Source organism: Neomonachus schauinslandi, chromosome 7, assembly GCF_002201575.2.
Source record: "Neomonachus schauinslandi chromosome 7, ASM220157v2, whole genome shotgun sequence".
NCBI classification, from domain to species: Eukaryota; Metazoa; Chordata; class Mammalia; order Carnivora; family Phocidae; genus Neomonachus; species Neomonachus schauinslandi.
Genome location: NC_058409.1, coordinates 50,290,583 through 50,314,900, shown reverse-complemented (window position 1 = coordinate 50,314,900; position 24,318 = coordinate 50,290,583). Strand labels below are relative to the sequence as shown.

The following is a 24,318-nucleotide window of genomic DNA, read 5'->3' as shown; positions in this document are numbered from 1 at the left end:
GACACCCTGATTTCAGACTTCTGCCTGCAGAACCGTGGGACAATAGATTTCTGTTGTTGTAAGCCACTCAGCTTGGGGTACACAGTGGCCTTGGCTTTGAATTTTTGCAAATAATGGGGGAGGAGGAAACTGTCACCTGAACATCATGACCTACAGGTTTTCAATGACTTTCCAGTTTGTTTTCTTTTTTTTTTTTTAAAGATTTATTTATTTATTTGAGAGAGTGAGAATGAGAGAGAGTACATGAGAGGGGGGAGGGTCAGAGGGAGAAGCAGGCTCCTCGCTGAGCAGGGAGCCCGATGCGAGACTCGATCCCGGGACTCCAGGATCATGACCTGAGCTGAAGGCAGTCGCTTAACCAACTGAGCCACCCAGGCGCCCCCAGTTTGTTTTCTGATAATGGAAAATATTTTCAAGAACATGCCCAGTCAACCCAGGAATGCTAGAAAAACAAACAATGAAGGGCACACAGAAGAAACAAGTAGTTGAAATTTTAATATGCCTAGGTATTGACATAAAAAATTTTAAAAGTTAGTGTTACAACATTGGTTTTCAAAGATTAACATTTACGATTATAGTAAAATTCAGTTTCACAAAGTTAAATTTCTTTAACACTTCATTTCACAATGAATCTAACTCCTTACAATCTATCAAAATGATATTATTTCATGGGTTGGTTTTTTTTTTTCCTTTTTTTAAAGCATTGGTGGGCTTCTTAAGTAAAATGTTAACATGGGGCCCAAATATATAAAACAGAAAGTGAAGCTGTTCCAGTTAAGGGGGGGGCTTCGAGAGGGACCTCACACTTCCCCACATGTCGCCTCTTCAGACACTTAGGGCGTTAAGCATACTCTGGGAGCCACGGCATTAAAATATTAACAATAGACACTAAATGAGATTTCAAAGATAAAGAAAAACTAGGAAGTCCATTCAGTATCCGACGCTTTTTAAGCCTCTTGCTTTTCCACATGCTTTTCTTTGGTTTCACTGCTTTAGAAAATTCTCTGAACATTAACTGTCCGAATGGCAGCTATGGTGTACTTCTGCACCTAGGAAACTTGCCACAAGATAGACGCTGCTAAATAGGATCCAAGAGCAATGATATTTAAACACATTTTTTTAAGGTAGTCCATTGTTTATACTAATAAAAATAAAACACTTCTCATGAATAAAGCCCCACAGCCAAGAGAATGGTTGGGAAGATGAAGCATCACAATAAATCAAAAGGAGATTCTAAGTAAATGTAGGATCATGGGGCCTTAGCCAACAGGGCAGAAGAGGCAACAATGGTTACACAATCCTTGCACTGGGCATGTACGGGAAGGGCTGGGCTGCAGGGAGGTGGACCTCTGTGCACAGTGATAGCGATTCACGATAGGAAGGGTGTGGTGGACCCCAGTGGGCGCAGAACCACAGGGAAGCATCTGCTTAAGGCTACATGTGGTAAGAGTTATTCACTGCAAAAAAGGAAATCCATGAGACACGTGGGCCTTCTGGTTACCTGGTTGAGTGTGCTCATTAAAAGCCTTTCCTTGGCAGTTTGTTCATGTCACAATCACTTCTACAGAATGCACGCGCTAATGGACTGTGTGTAACGTGCCGGGGTCTCTTCTAAGTGCTTTACAAACATTACTCATTTCATCTTCATAACAACCCTACAAGGCAGGCAATACGGTTAGCTTCAGTTTTGCAGACAAGAAAATAAGCACAGAGAGATCGAGCAACTTGCCCGAGATCGTTGAGACTTGAAAATGTTGATCTCGGGTTCAAGGCCCTTTCAAGAGAAGGCAGGACACCTTGGCTAGGAAGAGACGCGTGTCCTAGAAAAACCCCAGGAGTCGGCCTGAGTTAAAAAGGGAAAAGCAGCACCAGAATGATACTCCGTGTGTTCATCACACTGTGAGGACATGATCTCTAAACGACTTTTACCTCTAACAGGATAAATATAAAGTGTACACAGATGAACACAGCATTTCTTCCATTCTGAGTAAAGGTCCTTGGTAAGTTTGAACTTGTTTTGAAATGTCTGAAGTGAAGTCATACTATCAAAGCATGGCATCCCAGCTAAACCAACTAGATGCTGATGCAGAGAGCACATACTTCTCTATCACAGACTAGCATGGAAAAGACGGTAAATAAATATTAAGTTTAATATAAAAAAAGTGGTTTCAAATAAGGTTTTAAGAATAACCTTGTACATTCCAATTCATTACTTTATCATATTCTTGAATTCTTTGCTTTATGTGAGAAAGTTTATTCTTCAGATAATCACAGCGTTCTTTTTTTTCCAGAAATGTGGGATCCTGGAGGAGAAACACAACCAATATTTTAGCTTCTAGTTTCCTCAGTGAAGAACACAGAAACGTATCATCACCCGGAAAATGACCCTTCATAGCAGATTTCCTGCAACAGATTTTAAAATCTTCCTAAGAAGAATAACAGCTCTTTACATTTTTAAAGATGATTTTATTTTTTAGAATACTAAAAGTTTCACAGCAAAATTGAGTGGGAAATACAGAGAGCTGAGACAACTTTAACTTTAGTAGTTTAAAATATATCAAAGAGCAAATAATAAGTACAGAAAGGATTAATAAAAGCTCTCTCCAGCCTCTACTGATCTGTGCAATTATGGATGGAGTGAAAAATGTAAATCAACTTAATTTTTTTTTGAAGGAAATTTCAGTGAAAAGTTCTATATTGGTGCTCATTTCTCTAGGTTGCTAAAAACCAGGATGTAACAGAATGTGTTCAGGACAGAGAAGAGAAGAAAAGGCATTCAGGAGCCACTCATGTTCTCTAGTAAGTAGCATCTGAAGAAATATTAAAAAAGAGCTACTTTAGGGCGCCTGGGTGGCTCAGTTGGTTAAGCGACTGCCTTCGGCTCAGGTCATGATCCTGGAGTCCCGGGATCGAGTCCCGCATCGGGCTCCCTGCTCAGCAGGGGGTCTGCTTCTCCCACTGCCCTCTTCCTTCTCGTGCTCTCTGTCTCTCATTCTCTCTCTCTCAAATAAATAAATAAAATCTTTAAAAAAAAAAAAAAGAGCTACTTTAGCTGAAAGAATCTAAGGTCTGTCAGCTGTCACCACTGTACCTGGGTAAGAATATACTTTGAAGAAGAAAATGGGTTTACTCACATTCTTTTTTTTCTTAAACTCTTCATGGATTCTTGAAATTCTCTCATGTTCCTAAAAATAATATATTGTACACTTGAATTAAAACACCTGCATTTACTCAAATCATAGCTCAAGATTATCTAAGTACACTGGGAATTAGAACAGAAAATGATTTTTATCCAAGACTATAATTAAAGTATTCACACACTAAAATTCAATTCACTGGACAAAGATTAGAGGGCTTACTACCTGCCACACTCACTGGCATCTAGGGGTGAACATGAGAGAAAGGCCCCCGCCTGCATGAAACCAGCACTGGGTCCCAGGGCCACTACATACCGGCTGTGTGATCCTGGGCAAGCCGTTCATCCCAGGACTCCGCTCTCTTACCAGTAACCCCAAGTACCTCATTAAGTTATGAGAAGGTTCACATATTTGAAATGATCCTTGTAAAGTGCTTGGTATGTAATAACCACATTACACACTGGGATTAAGAGGTTGAGACTATTCGACTTTCAAAAATAACTAAATAAGGTTCCTTCGAACTAGGAACATATTTATAATAAATACAAAATTTGTTAATGGACTGAACAGTCTGTCCAAAGGGAACAGACTACTAAGGCAATTTATCCATGTAAAACCTGTGCTTTAGAGTTGTCAGACACCGTAAACCTAAGACATAAAATATAAAATATAATGTTTAGTTCTTTTTTTTTTTTAAATTTTTTTTAAAGATTTTATTTATTTATTTGAGACAGAGAGAATGAGAGAGAGAGAGAGAGCACATGAGAGGGGGGAGGGTCAGAGGGAGAAGCAGGCTCTCCGCCGAGCAGGGAGCCTGATGCGGGACTCGATCCCGGGACTCCAGGATCATGACCTGAGCCGAAGGCAGTCGCTTAACCAACTGAGCCATCCAGGCGCCCTATAATGTTTAGTTCTAAAAGCCTCCCCTGAGAACGTTTCTCATCACCCACCCACATTCTCTTCGTGACATATTTTAATTCTTCTGTGCCTTTCACATGAGTTTCATTTGTGCTTTGATCACTGGCCAGCATCAAGGTGACTGGCTAATTCAGTTGTCACCTGTCTGAAGAGGGCCTGGACTCTTAACTAGCTGCCCGGGGCCAGTGGTGCAGTGATGGAGATGCAGGCAGGGATAAGAACAGCAAAACCTATCCAGAGGCGGTCTGAAAAACGGAATTTAAGACACTGAGGACCGGACAGATTATTTTGGGCAATATTCCTCTCTTATAGGCTTAGAAAAGTCATGTGATTAATTTTTCAAGGGCACACAAGCAGGTCTTTGGGAGAACCTATACCTCCAAACGAGCCCGCTGGGCTTTGGAACACCGCCCTGGGGACCTGCCGGGAAATGAACGGGCCTCCCCTCAGATTCCCGTCCTTGGCAAAGCTCAGCCTGTGGCCGACGAGAAGTTAACTTTTGTGATACAATTAATATTTCTGCTTTAGATCGGGACTTGAGGACACATGGAGACTAACTGTGGCCTTGTCATTTGGCTACTTACTTACCATGCTGTGTACAAACCACAGGAAGTGATTATTGTTGACACTGTACAGAAATATCACGGGGGGACCCAGTCTCAGCCCGTACTACAATCAGGCCCTTCCCACCCATCAGTTGCAGACCCACATGGCTGAGCCCTTGGCCATCCACACAAAGCCCATAAACCAGAGCCCACTGGGTCCAGGCTCAAAAGACTACACGATTGGATTGTCAGCGTCCTGTCCGTCAACCAGCTTGCTCTTCCCAGCCTGTGCCCATCCGGTCTCCTGGGGCCTGCTCAATCCTTCCTGCACTCCTTCGAGGGCTATAAATTTGGGTGACCTCCTGGAACCGTGGACCCTGTTTATCTTTCAAATGGTACTAAGTGACTCTTGACCTGCAATATTTGCTGGATTTTTCCTGCTTCCTGGTACTGGCATCTCATAGGAAACACCATTCCTTTGCTCCAGGAGTGGGAAATTGTTACTGCTCTAGATATTCTGGCTTAGAGAGCTCATAATTATAACTGATTTAAATGTACACTTAAAAAAGTCTGTGGTCGGGCGCCTGGGTGGCTCAGTTGGTTAAGCGACTGCCTTCGGCTCAGGTCATGATCCTGGAGTCCCTGGATCGAGTCCCGCATCGGGCTCTCTGCTCGGCAGGGAGCCTGCTTCTCCCTCTGACCCTCCCCCCTCTCATGTGCTCTCTCTCTCTCTCATTCTCTCTGTCTCAAATAAATAAATAAAATCTTAAAAAAAAAAAAAAAGTCTGTGGTCAAAACAAAGATGCCCAGTCAATATGGATCACAGGAGCAGAATACATATATATAAAATACATATATATATATTAGTTATATACATACATTAACTTGCTTGACATTTGTTAAAAATGCTGTGAGTTTTAAAAATTTGAATTATAGGGGCGCCTGGGTGGTTCAGTCAGTTAAGCATCTGCCTTCAGCTCAAGTCATGATCCCAGGGTCCTGGGATCGAGCCCCGCATCGGGCTCCTTGCTCAGCGGGAAGCCTGCTTCTCCTTCTCCCCCTCCCCCTGCTGCTCCCCCTGCTTGTGCTCTCGTTCTGTGTCAAATAAATAAATAAAAATTTTTATAAAAAATTTTTGAATTCTACAAATAGCAGCTTAGATTAATACATCGTCTTTTAAAAGGTTAGGATATTACAAATGTTCATAGCATTATTCATCACAGCCAAAAAGTGGAAACAACCGAAATGTCCATCAGTTAATAAATGGATAAACAAAATGTGGTATATACAAACAATAAATACCACAAAAAGGAATGAAATGCTGAATCTTGCTACAATATAAATGAACCTTAAAAACATTATGGAAAGGGGTGCCTGGTGGCTCAGTCGGTTAAGCGACTGCCTTCGGCTCAGGTCCTGTTCCCAGTGTCCTGGGATCGAGCCCTCTATTGGGCTCCCTGCTCTGCGGGGAGCCTGCTTCTCCCTCGGCCTCTGCCTGCTACTCTGCCTGCTTGTGCTCTCTCTGTGTCAAATAAATAAATAAAAATTCTTAAAAAAAAAAAAAAAGTTATGGAAAGCCAAACACAAAAGGCCACATAGTATATCATTCCATTTATATGAAATGTTCAAAATAAGCAAATCCGGGGCGCCTGGGTGGCTCAGTCGTTAAGCGTCTGCCTTCGGCTCAGGTCGTGATCCCAGGGTCCTGGGATCGAGCCCCACATCGGCTCCCTGCTCCGCGGGAAAGCCTGCTTCTCCCTCTCCTACTCCCCCTGCTTGTGTTCCCTCTCTTGCTATGTCTCTCTCTGTCAAATAAATAAATAAAATCTTAAAAAAACAAAACAAAACAAAATAAGCAAATCCACAGAGACAAAAAGTACATTAGTAGTTGTCAGTGGTTGGAGAGGGGCAGGGATGGGGACTATGTGCTGATGGGTATGGGGTTTCTTTCTGGAGTGATGAGAATATTCTGGAATTAGGGAGTGGTAATGGTTATACAACTTTGTGAATGTACTAAAACCCTGTGAACTGTTCAATCTGAATTTTACGGTTGTGAATTGTGTCTCCATAAAAAATGTACATCTGATAAAAAATGCCACAGATTACCAGGGCATCCTGATTTCAGAAATATTAAAATGCGATCCCCCCCTCCCCCCAACCTTAAACTCCAGAACATTACAGAAAGCGACTGAGTCCCTGGTGACTGCTGTGAGCTCTTCCCTGGCTCCCTCTGTCACTATCACGGTTATCAGTCTGTTGTGTGTGCCCAGCGGCTCAGATCTACTCTCTGTCCTTATGCACTGTGCTCTTTGGACCTGGGGTGCTAACTGCTTGGCTGTTACTTACCCCTGGAGAATCTGGAGAATGCATGTCCCCTGGTTGCTCCCCTACACCCTGCCCACCCCTTTGTGAATAAATCTTTTTTGAATTATCTTAGTTTGAGTGTGCCATCAGTCTCCTTTGGGACCCTGATGGACTCAGTATGTATCTTAGGCAAATTTGTATTTCACTTAAGTAAGAAAATAAAACAATTGTTTTATAACTGTTTAATAATTTAGGGCAAAAGACACGAAACTATATAATGTGAACTGTAATCCTGACTAGTGCCCTTGAAGATCTCAAATGACTTTCCTAGACACAGACAGCAAATGCACATGGTTATTACACCCTCCCCACATTTACGTGAAGGTCGGATTTTATCCTTCCTTTTTCAGGGCTCCTCCTAGGCAGCTGCAGGCACTGACCTGTTGGTTTTCTGAACAACGTGGCAGTCTGCTCATCACTGCATCCAGCTCATCAAACTTCCTCAAGACGGCCTGGACTTCTGCAGAGAGCTCTTTGTACTCTGAAAACTGGTCTTGGAACACAGCTTTATAGCGTTCTCGTTCATCTTCTGTCTGAATCACAGGGTATTTTCTGATGGAAAAAATTAACCAACGTTGTGACTTTTTCACAGAAAATAGGCTGAATGGAAAATCAGCCTAGCTTATTCCTCAGTGACCATGCCGTATCTTCAATTCAATATACTACCTCTCCAGGAATAAACAACTCTTTAAATACAAATGTTATTAAGCAGAGAAAATGAAATGCCCAAACGGGATCTCTCCGTTTCTACCTCAAAGAAGGATTTAAACAGACACTCACGCTACATAGTCGGGCATCACGATAGGCTTAGGGATGTGGCCTGCCGGGATGTGCCCACTCAGAAGTTCAGGTTTCATTTTTGTTGGTCTCAATTCTTTGAAATTAACTTCTTGGTCTCTCTGTCTGTCAGCACCGGTGGCCACATCACACTACAGTTTGGGAGAAAAAGAGGATTTATTTGTAAACAGAGGCCGAGGAAGAGGGGAAAAAAAACCCCATGAATTTATCTTAGAAGAAAATGGTGGGGAGAAGCAGGAGGAAGAAAAGTAGAAGCAGCAATTAACATTTCACTTGAGAATTACATGTTTTATAGTCACAAAATTGTTCTGAATGTCTGTAATAGCTAAGGGGAACCACACTGAGGTACAGGAAGGAGTACACGACAGGTAAAACAATCGTGTGTATGTCAAATGTGGATGATGAAATGCTAAATGTGGGGTCTTAAGTACTTTATTTAGCATTTATGCCCCAACTAGCTATAAGAGAATACAAAATGTAGGGTGCCTGGGTGGCTCAGTCGGTGAAGCGTCTGCCTTCGGCTCAGGTCATGATCCCAGGGTCCTGGGCTAGAGCCCTGCATCGGGCTCCCTGCTCAGCGGAGAGTCTGCTTCTCCCTCTGCCCCTTCCCCAGCTTGTGATCTCTCTCTCTCTCAAATAAATAAATAAAATCTTAAAAAAAAAATACAAAATGCAGTTCAAAATAAGAAATTCAGGGGAAAAAATGGAACAAGGCTACTTAAATGGAAAGGGAAAAAATGTCATGGGGAACTTGAGATGAATCAACCACAAGCAGCCACCGAGTAGGTCATAAAGGGAGACGGGTTACATTGTTTTCATTACCTGAAAAGGAAAGCAAGCAAACACAGAGGAAAGGTGGTGGAGGCCTTTCAGCTGTCCAAGAGTTCTGAGCCTGTGGTTCCCTGGTTTAAGTCACCCTGGTTTCTCAACTGGAAAGTTCTTAGAGGTGTTTTTAGCAAAAAATGGTACATTCAAAAGAGAAGTAGCACAAGATGAAGCGGCCTGGAAAGGAAGTAGCGGGGCACAGGCCTCCAAGCTCGAAAATACTGATGCACAGGAAGCAGGACCGTCAATGCCCAGGGAAACCCACTCTGGAATGGGCGGGCTCACATGGACGTGCAGCACTGGGGAAAGACCGTTCAGGGGCCCCAATGGGCACTGCCCAGAACACCAACCACACTGGTGAGGCAGGTGGATGCCGGGAGAGGGGTTTCCATTTTACACGGGAACCAGCCAGGTTCAGAGAGATTAAGTAAATTTTCTAGGGCCTCACAGCTGGGAAGTGGAAAAGCCATGATTAAAATCCAGAACTTTCTGGGGCATCTGGGTGGCTCAGTCTGTTAAATGTCTGACTCCTGATCACAGCTCAGGTCTTGATCTCAGGGTTATGAGCTCAAGCCCTGCCCTGGGCTCCACGATGGGCATGGAGCCTACTTAAAACAAACAGGGGTGCCTGGGTGGCTCAGTTGGTTGAGTGTCTGCCTTCGGCTCGGGTCGGGATTTTGGGGTCCTGGAACTGAGCCCTACATCAGGCTCCCTGCTCAGCGAGGAATCTGCTTCTCCCTCTGCCGCTCCCCCCAGCTCGTGCTCTCTCTCAAAAAAACAAACGAACAAAACAACAGAACTTTTTGGCTTACTGATGCTTTAAATGAATAACACGAGAAAGGTTTACTTAAATGCATACTGTTCCATCCTAAAGTGTCCTGCAATTCTGGCAGCTCCCTAGAAATGGTTGCTTTCTCATTAGAGCAGTAAGCGCCCCTCCACTGGCCCCTTGGGACTTCAGCACACACTTGTTGAATTAAACTTCTTGAACTAAACTGAGAGCAGCTTAGCAGGGCTCCCACTTGGCTGAAAACAAATGACACATTTTAAAACTTTGCTCTTTCGCTTGCCAGGCAGAGCTTTAAAATCCTTTTGTTTCCTGATTTCCCTATCTCTGCGGCTGCCTCTTGAGGTTTGGCTTAAGATTAGCTCATCCTAAAAATCACAAGCTTTTAACTCCCCAAACAGCGCAGCCCACACATTAGCCGCGTCAGCCGGTGAGGCAGCTAACCAGCCCTGGGGAGGGTTATGAAGAGAAGCACGGCCCACGGGACCCAGGGCCACAGCAGGAAGGGGAACCAGATGGCCTTGGTGCAGGAGGCGCGCTGGCCACTGGGTCCCAAACAGCAAGAATGCAAGTGAGGAGCAGGAAACCCCGAGGAAAGGAGATTAAACTGGAGTATTTCAGGGAACACCTTCTGAGGTTAGTATTTATTCTCCTTTGTCTCCACTATTTAAGATGCCATTTCTTCAAACTAAGGAATTCTTACCTGTTTGATCTTGATAATGAACCACAGTATTAAAAAGAGGAGAACGGGGACCCCCTGGGTGGCTCAGTCAGTTAAGCATCTGCCTTCAGCTCAGGTCATGATTCTGGGGTCCTGGGATCGAACCCCGCATGGGGCTCCCTGCTCAGCGGGGAGTCTGCTTCTCTCTCCCTCTGCCTTCCAGCTCCTCCCGCTTGTGCTTTCTCTCTCAAATAAATAAATAAAATCTTAATAAAATAAAACGAGAGGAACCTTTTTTGGCTTAAATAAATGGATTTCTATTTTATGGCATCCTTCTTTAGCTTCTAAATATTTTTTTAATTTTTAAAAAGATTTTATTTATTTGAGAGAGAGAGAGAGAGCATGAGAGGGGGGAGGGTCAGAGAGAGAAGCAAACTCCCTGTTCAGCAGGGAGCCAGATGCGGGACTTGATCCTGGGACTCCAGGATCATGACCTGAGCCAAAGGCAGTCGGCTTAACTAACTGAGCCACCCAGGCACCCTAGCTTCTAGATATTTAACAATCCATCTGCCACACAGCTGGCTGAGGGAGATGCTATGGAGCATGCTCACCCTTCAGAGCTTAACAGCAGCCCCAGGTTCAGAATTCCGGGTTAAAATCATAAATTCTGCCCAGGTAGAATTTTTTTCCCTAGGTAAAGTTTTTCAAGCAGGAACTATCATTTTCCTTATTTGCCCATTCCTAATTCCAAGATTCACTTTTTAATTTAAAAAGGGAGCTTTAAGAAGTCAGAATATTTTCAGAGACTATTTCATCTGCTTTAAATTTTTCTGTTTTTATGCTCTTAACATTTTCTTCCACTGTATTTGGGTGAACCTCACTGATCATCAATTCAGAAAACCTTATGGAGAAAAAAAAATCCGAAAGTACACATAAGACAAAGAATCAAAACCTTGTTAGGCTCTTATCAGAAGGATGAGTTGGGCTCCAGCCATGGGACACAACTCTCAAACAGTATTCCTGACTACAAACACACGGCCCCAGATTTCATACGACCTTTCTTTGCTTCTAGCGAAAAATGAGTCTTGTCAGCAAGTATCAAAAAAGCTTTATTGTGATGCAAGAGAAAGTAATTAAAAAACGGGGTAAGTAATGCTATGGTTATAATTACTAAGCTTTTCAAATTAAAAAATGCACTGATGAGGAGGGTGGGGGATGGGCATAATGGGTGAATGTGAATGGGAGGTCCCCTTCCAGTTAACTTATTCAAGGGGATTAAAGACACAGCATAAGGAATACAGCCAATGTAATAGTGTTGTTTGGTGACACATGGCAGCTACACTTGTGGTGAGCGTAACATAACGTATAGAGAAGTTGAATCACCATGTTGTACACCTGAAACTAACGTAACATTGTGTGTCAACTAACTTCAATTAAAAAAAATGCTTTAGAGGGCGCCTGGGTGGCTCAGTCGTTAAGCGTCTGGCCTTCCGCTCAGGTCATGATCCCAGGGTCCTGGGATTGAGTCCCACATCGGGTTCCCTCCTCGGCGGGAAGCCTGCTCTCCCTCTCCCACTCCCGCTGCTTGTGTTCCTGCTCTCGCTATCTCTGTCTCTGTCAAATAAATAAATAAAATCTTTAAAAAAAAATGCTTTAGATAAAAACGGACTGAATATGCTGCCAAGTTAGAAGTAGTGTGCATTTGTCCAAATGCTGAGCCTCTCTCCCTCTGAGCACACCATGCACTGATGCAGAGGCCTCGATCCCAAACCCACACCACCACCTTCAATGCTCAGATTGGATTCTGACTTTTCTAGCTTGGAAAAAAATCTGTCCAGCACTTAGGGATTTATTAGAATTTGTTTCTATCTCTGTTTGATCTTACTTTATGTCTGTATATTTCTTTTTAAAAATGATCTTATTTGCTCTTCAAAAAGTGTATTTGTTAAAATACAAAATAAGAAGTTACAGCCCAGTAAATAGTTCCAAACAAGGGACAGGAAACTTAAGTTCAGAGAGGGTAAGTAACTTCCTCAGAATCACAGAGCTAGTAGTAATCCAATTCAGATTTGCGTGATTCCAAACTTCATTTTGTCTTCATCATACTACACTGCCTCTCCTGTGGTAGCCTGCCAATTCCTCCCTACTAAGAACTGGGAAGGAAGCAGGTGAAAAACCAATGAGAAACTGGTGATCCAACCTTTTCTAAAAGGTTCCTAGTAGGTAAGTCCAATAGAGATTCCCCAATTAAGTCACGTGATTCCCTCACAGCGGTCTGCCTCTAGAATACACCTAAATGTTGATCCACTGTGATTCACTTCCCAGGGAAAGAGCCCTGTGAAAGGGTGCCCTTTGCATTCAGCTCCCTTATCTTGAAAGACTGTAAATTAATGGGATTGGTATGATTTTCAAAGCAGCCCTAGGCATAGGGGTTCTAACGCCATTAAGATTATTCCTGACTATTCCAGGACCTCTTGGGAGCTGGGACCCTGCAACACACCCTGGATATGCTGGTACCAGTCTTCCAGGTCAGCCTGAAAGAGGTACCCTCGCACTTGCTGGCAGAGCTCCCTAATCCTGTCCTACCTATGGAGCCTGCTTCAGCCACATTCTCACCAAACAATGACGCTGACCACCCTAGCATTCGGGGCAATTCCCCAGTTCACCCAGGCCTTTCAGGCTGACTCTATTCTGCACTTATTTAGGACTCTCACTAGGCTGTGATGCAGCCATGATGGTCATTCCTGGCCAGGGTGGGGTTCACGAGTTTCCCAGTCAGTCCCTCTGAGGGAGTAGGATTTATGAAAGGGTTAAGGCAGTACTGGCAATCTGGAATAAGAGTATTGGCAATGATCTGGCCAAACAACTCGCATGACTCCCAACTAGGAAGAGTGCTCTATTCATTTGGTCAAGGTCACCAACACTGGAAGGCAGCCCATGGGGTAAGTTAGGGAAGCTGCACTTAAATCTCAGACAAAGGGCCAGTGTTACTAATTATTTAATTATTAATTATTTAAACATCAGCTCTACGTTGCTTATGTCAATTTTATTTGAAGTATTTATTAATTTAATTTGTTAAAATCTTAAAAATTTTTTAATAGGTAATATATACACATGATATAGAATTCAAAAGTCCAACAGGGTACAGAATGAAAAGTAAGTCTCCCTCTCCCCCACAGTTAGGCACTGGCCCTCCTAAAGGCAACTGCTATCTATCTATCCATCCATCTATCTATATAACAGTTTAAAAGTGAGCATCCATTTCGCTTACTCTGATTGTGACTACCCCTGAGTTAACAAGTCTAACTGAAACGCACATCCTGAAAGCAATAATAAATAAATATTTAAAACTAAAGCACAAGGGAATTAGGAAGTTAAAACAAAGTACAATAAAAGCAAAAAAAAAAAACATCCACAGGTACACAGTCATGTGTGTGACTAATTCTATGAACAATGTTTCAAGTGCATAGGTTTGTAGCTCTAGGTCCATCCTGCCCTGTGAAAGAGGAACTTCAATATTCTGTAGACCAACCAATCCCAGCCTCATTTATCCCATGCCTGGTTAGTCAGGGCTGCTCAAGCATCTCATGATTTCTAAAGATTTATGGATCCTGGCAAGGTGCAACTGCAAACTGCAATTCAGATGACTTAACATACATGTCAGAAGTTATTTAAGACAACTGACACATTAAAAACTGTGGCTAATTACAGATCCCAATTGCTTTGACCAAGTAACGATGTTGAATTTGAGACATTATCATCCATAAATTGATTTCCCCAGGAGATAGCAGAGAACACAAATCTCTCTCTCTCTCTTTTTTTTTTGAGAAACACAAATCTTTAAGCAAGTTTAGTTTTATAGTTCTTGCTCACTCTCTTTCACACATACTAACACTTTGGGGTTTTCTTTTTCATTAGATTTGTAAGCCCTTGGGAAATGGAGATGATGTACCTTGTAGTATTCGTATCACTAGGCCACAATCTAATTGGGACATGTTTGTTCACTGAATGAATGATGACACTGATGTATTAATCACAGTTCCTTGAACAAAGTGTCATTTGTCCACTTCATAAACCCCTTACTTTACCAGGAGCAAAAAATTTTCATACTGTATTTGTGTTATAGAGAATAAAGTTAAAAAAAACCTATAAAAGGTATTTTCAAAATGCATGCACTTAAAGGACTTGTATAAATTAGCAACTCAAAAAGTAGACAGGATACAAACAGTTAACAGGGAAGGAAAAGCAAACATAATATGTGAAAAATGCTCAATCTCACTCTTTATAAGAAAAATGCAAATTATAACTACCTTAGGTATCATTTTTCACCTATCAGGTTGACAGATGTCAAGAATTTTCCTAACACTGTGTTGGTCAAGGTGTAAGGAAGCCTATAGTGCTCCTGGGAGTGGAAATTGGTAAAACTTCTATCGGGCAATTTGGCAGTCAAAATAGACATATACGTTCATACAATGCAATACTATAGCTATAAAAAGAGAATGCATAAGTTCTTCATGTAGTAATAAGTAAGTATCTTAGAAATGTATTGTTAAGAGAAAAAATAAGGGACATAACAGTGTGTATGGTATGCCAGCATTTGCGTGAAAGGGGGAGTAAAGTGTGTGTGTGTGTATACATGTACGTTACATATACAGATAATATAAACACACGTCTGAAAGGAAACACGTGGCACTGCTAACAATAGTTCCTTCCAAGCGGGAGAACTGGGAAGCTGAGGCATGAGGTGTGAGAGAAGACTTTGTATTAGAGACCCTCTGAATTTGAACCAAGTAAATACACTCCCTTTTCAAAGAAACAAATCCAAAGGTTGGATTCTCAACTTCTTGCTTAGAAATAATGCCCAATATCTTAAAAAAAGGACTTTTCAATGAGGTAAAATTATGATTATTAATATATATTAGTTTTTTTTAAAGATTTTATTTATTTATTTGACACAGAGAGAGAGAAAGAGAGAAAGAACGAGAGCACAAGCAGGGGGAGCAGCAGAGGGAGAGGGAGAAGCAGGCTCCCTGCGAGCAGGGAGCTTGATGTGGGGCTGGATCCCAGGATCCTGGGATCATGACCTGAGCTGAAGGCAGACGCTTAACTGACTGAGCCATCCAGGCATCCCAAAATATATTAGGTTTTTATATATATGTAAATAATTATAATAACATATCATTTAATTCTCTTGGCAAATATGTGAGGTAGGAATCAATTATTTTTTTTAAAGATTTAAAAAAAAATTTTTTTTTAGGAATCAATTATTATTATTCCAATGTTACAGATGAAGAAATCAAGGCATGGAAAGGTAAATACCTTGACTACTGCCATGATGTTAGTCAATTCTGGGCATAGGAATTTTCTTTCTGCCACAACAAAATTTAACATCTGAAAGCAAGGTGAGAAGGACAGAAAAAACAGCAAAGAACTGTAAAAAGACTAAAGAAAGTTTGAGAGAATCCCCTTGACTTAAAAAAATTTAATTTTATTTTTTTAAATTAAATTAAACTTTTAAATTTAATTTTAAACATAAGGAGAACCTTGCATAATCTTTTAACTAACAAAATGAAAAGAAGCTATAAAAACTATAGAACTGATAGTTTTGCCCAGTATACACCATATGCATGTCCAATTTGGTCCTTTCATTATGAGAAAAAAGCTAAAAGTTGAACTGGATATTCAGTCAGGAACTCAATGTAACAGATACACTTTCACAGACAGATGATCTACTCTGTAGGTAAACAGAGAGGAGAGAAAGTATTGAACAATCTAGACATAAAATACAATGTGAACTTTATTCTTACCATTTTCCTTTTGGATGGCAAAGATGGCTCACTTATCTAGAACAAAAAAAAAGAGTTAAAATGACTTTTCAGAGGGGTGTGAGGCTACTTTGTAAATATTTTCATCCATTTGCATTTATAGCCCAATCTCAATTTCACAGACATTGATTCTCTACTTGACAGATGTCCCTCCTCCTCATCTGGGCAACTTTTGATGGGCTAGTGGAGAAGCAGAGGATGTGGGTTAACTGTAACTCCCTGTCCATCAGTCAGGAACACACAGCAGGGTTGGAGGTACAGACATGATAGAGACTATTAGGTAATTGCTTTGAATTACCTAGAGATTTTTATTTATTCTTGGCTCCCATTACCTTGTGCAATTAAATAATTTGAAACAGTTATAGTTATAAAATTAATAGAAAAAAACCCACAGGCCATTATAGCCTCTAACCTTTAAGAAGTTACAGCAACATACAAACTGGCACAACCTCCTACATGAGAGCTAATTCAAGTCTAATCAACCATTATAAAAAGTCTTATGGAGGCGCCTGGGTGGCTCAGTCGGTTGAGCGTCTGCTTTCGGCTCAGGTCACGATCCCGGGGTCCTGGGATCCAGCCCCACATCAAGCTCCCTGCTCGCAGGGAGCCTGCTTCTCTCCCTCTCCTTCCCGCTTGTGCGCGCGCTCTCTCTCTCTCTCTCAAATAAATAAATAAAATCTTTGGAAAAAAAAGTCTTACGGAAACAAGTTTTGAGAAAGGAGAAAGAAATGAATGTATTATGTTGGTAATTAAAGTCATACTCGTGGAATTTTGAAATGACATTAAGAAGTCTGTTGCTGGGCCGCCTGGGTGGCTCAGTCGGTTAAGCGGCTGCCTTCGGCTCAGGGCATGATCCCAGGGTCCTGGGATCGAGTCCCACATCGGGCTCCCTGTTCACCGGGGAGCCTGCTTCTCCCTCTGCCTGCCACTCTCCCTGCTTGTGATCTGTCTCTCTCTGACAATAAATAAATAATATCTTTTAAAAAAAAAAAGTCTGTTGTTATTAGACTTACAAAAAATCATGAGTAAGTGTATATGTTTCATATCTGCACTTCACATTGATTAAAATTTGAAATTATTTTGTATACACAGATGTAAATTTAAGAAATATGCTTAATGTGCTGAGATAAATTTTTAGAAATAACTTGAATCTATGTTCTAGTAAGTCCTAGTAAGATTAATATATTTTGTGATGAGACAGTATGGATCACAATGAAACATGTTGAGGTTCTTTGTGTAACACATAAGGTACCTGTTAGAAAATTAGTGAAGTTTTTTGTTGTTGTTATGTGTAAGATTCCTACGAAAGATTAAATACAAAATATATAGGTGAGTAAATAAATAGGTTACTGAGTAAATAAAGGCAGGACTTCATGTTTACCTATAGTTTTGCCCATATATATAGTATTTGCAATTATATAGTATCTAGGAAATCTTTTAAAAGTGGGAAAAGAGGGCGCCAGGGTGGCTCAGTAGGCTAAGCGTCTACCTTCTGCTGAGGTCATGATCCCAGGGTCCTGGGATCAAGTCCCACATCGGGCTCCCTGCTCAGCAGGGAGTCTGCTTCTTTCTCTACCCTTCCCCATGCTCATACTTTCTCTGTATCTCACTCTCTCTCTAAAATATCTTAAAAAAAAAATGGGAAAAGAAAAATGCATAATAAGTTGACTCAAAATTAAGAAAAAATTAGTAAGACATTGTTGGTAGCATAGGAAATTCTACTACACACTTCTCTGAAGAAAACAAAACATTAACTTATTTCAGGGTATAATGAAGCTAAAGGAACATACTCTAACATTTTTGCTACTGTTCAAATAAAATAGTTTTAAATATGGCTTTTATATAATCTTATCCTCCAGGTATTATTATTAATAATAATCCTTCTCCTTCTCCTTCCTCTTATATTTAATTAGTTAAATCCTAGAAATAAAAACAAGTGCCAGGCTCCCATTCTAATTTGGGAACACACATCTTCCCAAAATAAGAATGAAACATCAAAATGCCTGGGCAAGTTTTCACAGAGTATGTTCATTACAACTCAGCCTCTCAATACTTAAAAAAACCAAACATGGTTCACTCTATTCTTACTTGACTTTATTTAAGTCACTGGAAGAAAGCGCTGCTCGTCGTTAACATGTATATGAGCACCTTCCTCCTATAACCGAAAAGTTTTGTTCTTTATTAAGCTTTACCACACTGAAGAATCAACCCTGTTCTCAAACTTACTTTAATGAGGAGATATTTATTGTACTGAAAGTGGTGTTATTTTGTTGCGGAAATTTGGTAGCTGTGTCTCCCCTTAAGCATCACAGACGTAGCGCAGCTAACAAACTATATACCGTGTTCCGTATCTGGTGCCCAACGCAGTGCTATGCATCAGTGACACACCACGGTGGGTTATCCCACCAAAAGCAGATCGGACACTGAGCTAGGACTTTCGAATTTCAGATCATTTAAGAAACAAAAATGGCTTTTATAAAATCTTTGTTTCGACAACTATACATATCTAACAAGGGAGAAAATAACAGGACAAAAATGAAGGATGGTGGATGAATGAAGGATGAATGAAGGATGGTGAATGAATGAAGGATGGTGAAATTCCTTACCTCCTGCTGCTCCATGTACTCCCTATGTCTCCGAGCTGCCTCGTGCCTCCATAACTTTAGGCAAACCAAAGCACTAATGAGATAAACAATCATGGTGACAAACAGGAAGATCATCGCCGCTATCTGTCCTCCTTCCACCCGGCAGAACACTGCATTCATCGGCGTATTAAACAACGGATAGTAGCAGAGTCCACCTCGGTTGGTATCATTCACATAGACTATGGCCGCAGCCATATACAAAATAAACAAGGCAACGTTAACTCCAAATTCAGTTAGAGGCCACCAATTAGAATCCAAAAGAATGGTCCGATAATACATGGACATGCCGAGAACCAGAATAATAACGGTGGCGATCCAAGCTAATCCAGCAACCACGAGTACAAACGGGGTTTTGGGGCCACTGTAGTAATAGCCCCCATAGGTACTGCCCAGGCCACCAATACCTCCCATGCCATAGGGCTGTGAGTAGCCAAACAGGTTATACCACTCGCTGTCCTTGTAAATGTAAGCTGTGACGCAAGCGAAGACACCAGCCCCCAAAAGCAGCTCCACCACACCCAGAATTCGCAGCAGGCCTGCCCACGACTTCATGTAGGCGTACCTCAGGTTATACTCTTCCACCTTCTCACTGTACGTTCGGGCGGTCTGGGTGTGTCGGCCTAGTGAGCCATAGGGGTCGTGGGGAAACATCGCCTCAGCCTCTTTCGGGGAATTAAAGGTTCCTTCTGGCCCTCCGCAAGGATTTTTGTAGGAGCTAGGGGGTGAGCGGTGGTTTGGTCTTGCTGGAGAAGCTGGAGGCGAACACTCTACTCCATCTGAGATGTATCTGATGTCAGACACCGGCTTATCCCATCCCGGGTCCTTTTTCTTCCCTCTGAAGAAGTTCTTCCAGGACTCAGGGACAAAGCGCCTTACGGGTTTGAGATCTGGTGCTATGGCCGGTTCCTCGGTGTCACTTGAGTAGAAGTCTGGGCCGAATGGTGGCTGTAATGGGAGAGGGGGTGGTGGCAAGGGATCAGCGCTCACAGCCAGCTCACTGTCACGAAGAGTCTGGAGGGTTCCTATGGTGCCATCTTGATGGGGTGAGTCCCTTGGGACTTCATCATAGTGCCTGTCCCGATTCCTGGATCTTCCATCATTTGACGACATTTGTGACTTTTACACCTGTGGCCAAGATTAAAGTTATCACTTATGCCTAGTTATTTATTCTTTCAACGATGCTGGGATTTTATTCACTTAATGGTAGATGATTGTATTTAGGAAACCAATATGGTCAGGTCTAATTATCATGATATGTAAAAATCATAATATAAATATTTTAAACATGTACAACATAATAGCCAGGGATAACATCATCATTCTATATGATTTTTAAGGGCAATCAAAATTAAAATCTTAGTTCTGAATTAAAACATTTGTAAGTCTAATTTACCTATGAGTGCAGTAAATGTGTAGAAACCACGTAAGAAGCTAAATTTTAATCATACAGGATACTAACACATCCCAAGTAGAATCCTTTCCTCAATCACCTAAATCAAAATATTTAATAGTTTGAGCATACCAAAGTTTGATGAGCCAGCAAATACTCTTCATTTTCATTACTTCAAATCTCCTTTGGAATGGCTTGGGAGAAGCAGTCTGTTAAATACAGGGATTGAAGAGCCCCTTTCTTTCTCAAATCAGGGAAGTCAGTTTAGGGGAGTTGCTTCTTCCACTCTAAAATATTAATACTTGATACTCGATTTTAAAAATTGAATTCTCATGGCGCCTGGGGGGCTCAGATGGTTAAGCGTCTGCCTTCGGCTCAGGTCGTGATCCCAGGGTGCTGGGATCGAGCCCCGCATCGGGCTCCCTGCTCGGCGGGAAGCCTGCTTCTCCCCCTCCCACTCCCCCGCTTGTGTTCCCTCTCTCGCTGTGTCTCTCTGTCAAATAAATAAATAAAATCTTAAAAAAAAAAATTGAATTCTCAGAGAAAAAAAAATCACTGAAGGTTAAGATTCCCCAAAAGTACAACACAGAGCAACTGTGTATGTCATGTGTAGCACTCTTCTCAGAGTGGCCACCTAAAGGCGATTTGCTGTTGCCGTAACAACACTCAGACAGTATCTCAGAAGGGATTTGATCCACCTAAAAAATAAGGCAGAGAAAAAGCACTTTCACTAAACCTGTTAATTTCCTTCACAAAATCAGTGAACCTGGACATGTATACAAAAAGGACACTACTCGCTAATGTAACTTAAACAGGCACAATAAATTTCTCCCTCATATTGCTTATAAGCGAGTACTTACTGAAAACTCACTGGGCATATAGCATGTACTTGGCACTATGAAGGTCTCTAAGTTTAAATGGAGAATCCCACCTTTGTGGTGTTGAACCATTTAGAAACTCCTCAGGCTTTGTTTTTTTGTTTTAGTTGAGAGAGAGAGAGAGAGAGAGCAGAGGAAGAGAGAGAATCTTAAGCAGGCTCCACACCCAGGGGGAGCCTAATGTGGGGCTCGATCTCATGACCTGAGATCATAACCTGAGCCGGATGCTTAACTGACTGAGCCACCCAAGTGCCCCCCCCCCCAAGGCTTTGTTTTATTTCATTTTGTAAAATGGAGACCTATCGTTCAACAAATTTACCAAACATCTGCCATGCACCAGGTATGCTAAAAGTGTTATCAGTGAACAAAACCAACTGAAATCCCTGCGTTCGTGGAACTTAAGTCTCAGTGGGGGGATTAGAGATGACAGATAAGGGAAGTGAAATACATCAGATGCTAAGGAACAAAGTTAAGAATGGTGATAAGGAGCACTTTGCTGGTCAGGTGTTACAATTTTAAATAGAATGACTGGGAAGTCTTCACAGAGAATGTGACATCTGAATATAGAAATGAAGGGGGTGAAGGAGGAAGTCAGACAGCTATCAGGGAAAGTGTTCCAGGCAGATGGAACAGCTAGTCAAAAGCCTTGAGGCAGGAGTGCCTGGCAAGTTCAAGAACTATTAAGTCATGGAGGCCAGTGGGGCAGCAGCAGAGTGAGTGAGAGGGTAAGCAGCAGAATTAAGTCCATCTGAATCATTAGGGAGGGCCTTGAAAACCACTGGAAAGGATTTTGGCTTTTACTGGGAGTGAGATGAGAAGACAAGGGAGCATTCTGAGTAGAGCACTGACGGGATCTGACGTGTTTTAATGGGATCACTCTGGATGCTATGTTGAGAGTACACTCCAGGAGACAAGGGAGACAAGAGGCCACGGACTGAATCCAGTGGACCATGGTGGTAGCAATGAAGATAGAAAGAAGTCACATTTTTTAATACAGGGAATTAAAAATTTTTATTATAGAAAATTGCAAACATAATAAAAAGTGAAAAGAATAGTATCATGAACCCTATGTACCCATCAACCAACTTCAATAATTATCAATTTATGACCAATCCTGTTTCATCTATCCCTCCTACCTATTCCTTCTGCCAATAGATTGCTTTGAGGCAAATCTCAGACATCCAATAATTTCATATGCAACATTTCTCCACCCCTCCAAACTGGAGATGGCCCTGGGACAAGCAGCCTGAAGAGTTTGAGATACCCATTAGAAATCCAGGTGGAGACGTCCAGGCGGAAATGTACATACAGAAGGGTAGGTACTACCATAGAGTAGATCCTGTCACCCACGGAATGGGTGAAAATGGAGAGTTCTAAATTTCTGGGTCTTCTAATGGGGTATCCCAATTTTAGACAATTACTGTGCTAGTTCCAGCATGGTGCCCAGTGCAAAGTAGGAGCTCTATAAATGATAGCAATACGCAGTTATTTTTGTCTCGGTCATTTATCTCATCTGCATCTAAAAACATTTTATTTTACTTTTTAAAAGACTTTATTTAAATTTACTTGACAGAGAGACAGAGAGAGAACACGTAAGGGAAGCCGAAAGCCGAGGGAGAGGCAGAAGCAGGTTCCCTCAATCCCAGGACCCTGGGATCATGACCGGAAGTGAAGGCAGAGGCTTAACCAACTGAGCCACGCAGGCGCCCCGTGTCTAAAAACATTTAAATTCTAGAAATGCACAGTACGACTACAGTTTTGAAATACACTTTCCTAAGAAAAGTAGAAAAAAAAGCACATAAATAACTTAAGCAAGTTTTATATAACTCAATATCCCGTCGCTTAACACACTGGTAAAAAAAAAAGTGTGCTTCACTGTAATGGATTTACTTTATCTTCACCTGTGTAAAGTGGCTCATTTGAATTAGAACACCTCATTAATGTTTACATACTAAGAATTTTTAAATAAGCAAAAAAAAACACACAGATGTGGAGAATCATGGAATAACAAAATACGTGATTTTAGAAGGGAATGGTGAGCAGTATTTGACGACATCGTCGTTACCTGGTACCCCTCGTGTATCTTTGAGGGTGTCACTGAGAGCCCTCTTGGATTCAGCACGCTGAGGCACAGTGGGGTCTTTGTTTTGGACAAGCCCCGGGACTCTGGCTCCATTCTGTAGGAACACACAGCTCTGAAAGCCATAGCGTGGGAGGATAAATGGTTTCCCCCAAGAAAGTGACACGGGAACCTTTCTCGGTCGCCTTTACAAAAACAGAAGCCTCGCTTTAGCGAGCTTTATTTTATTTTATTTTTTTTTTCTTTAAGATTTTATTTATTTACTTGACAGAGAGACAGCGAGAGAGGGAACACAAGTAGTGGGAGAGGGAGAAGCAGGCTTCCCGCCGAGCAGGGAGCCCGATGCGGGGCTCGATCCCAGGACCTGGGATCATGACCTGAGGCGAAGGCAGAAGCTTAACGACTGAACCACCCAGGCGCCCCGCTTTAGCGAGCTTTAAAGTTTTGCTGGGCCCACGAGATGTTTCCGGGCTCCTTGGGAGCAGGGAAAGCCCCGAGGGTTTTAACTCAACCCACGCGTGAGTGACAAGGGACACCGACCATCTGCGCTGGGGTCGCTCCCGAGCCCGCCGCTCGGCGTCCGGTCCCACCCATCTCTCTCAATCATCGCGTCTGCCCACCCCAGGGAGCACTCGGTCTGCGCGCCCGACAGAAAACCCACTCTCGGTCCGTCGAGATGACGCCCCAAAGCGGCCGGAACTAGGTCCAAGCGCAGGTCGGGCTCAGAGGATCCCGGCGCCGGAGAAAGGCGGCGGGCCGGGCGCGCTTCACCGCGCACCTGTGTCCCCTGGGTGAAAGCGGGCTGGCTGAGCGGCTCTCCTGACGCGCAGGCCCCGCTCTCCCCGGGGCCCTCACCTCTTCGCGCGCCGCGGTCCGGCCTCGGCTGCAGGTTATGGCGGGGCTGAGTGGCGAGCGCCGCGGGCCGGGGCGCGCGCTGCGGGGCACGGGGCCCCGCTTCCGCACCCGCGCACCTGCCGGGGGGCCGCTGGGCCCCTCCCCGTCCACCGCCGCCTCACGTGCCCCCCCCCACCCCCGCCCCGGGCCCACTCACCTGCGCGGTAGCGGGGACGAGCGCACACCGCCCACGGGACTGAAACCCGGCTCAGCTCCCGGGGCGGAGCCCAGCCAAGTTTGCCCCGCCCGGCTTTGTCAGGCTCGGACTCCCGCTCCCGGCCCGGGAGGGTCGGAGCCCGCCCCGCACCTCGGAGCGGCGGTTACAAACCCAGCTCCGCCCGCGCCACGGCGCGCGCACACAGCTAGGAAAGGTATTAAGAGGTGTGATTAGTCCGCCGGAGAGTTCTCATCACAAGGTTGCCATTCTCTTCCCTATTTTTGAAAAGTTAACAACGGATAAAGGAGAGTCATGTACTATGCCCAATGATACCTGGCCGACAATACATGTTAGGAAATGGTAAAAGAAGAAACGAAAATAAGTTCAACATTTTAATTTTGATATAAATTAAAT

At 42.9% G+C, this 24,318-nt stretch overlaps 1 protein-coding gene across 1 annotated transcript; it reads right to left on the bottom strand.

Annotated features, from left to right (window-relative positions):
• Positions 1–507: 507 nt before the first annotated feature.
• On the bottom strand, positions 508–23,935 carry MARVELD2 (MARVEL domain containing 2). Its single transcript, XM_021700395.2, has 7 exons — positions 23,905–23,935; positions 18,467–19,630; positions 15,843–15,878; positions 7,745–7,893; positions 7,345–7,516; positions 3,135–3,185; positions 508–2,303 (listed from the first exon to the last, which is right to left on the bottom strand). Exons 2-7 carry the CDS (start codon positions 19,613–19,615, stop codon positions 2,181–2,183), a joined length of 1,680 nt encoding a protein of 559 aa, XP_021556070.1. The 5' UTR covers positions 19,616–19,630; positions 23,905–23,935; the 3' UTR covers positions 508–2,180.
• Positions 23,936–24,318: the final 383 nt, after the last annotated feature.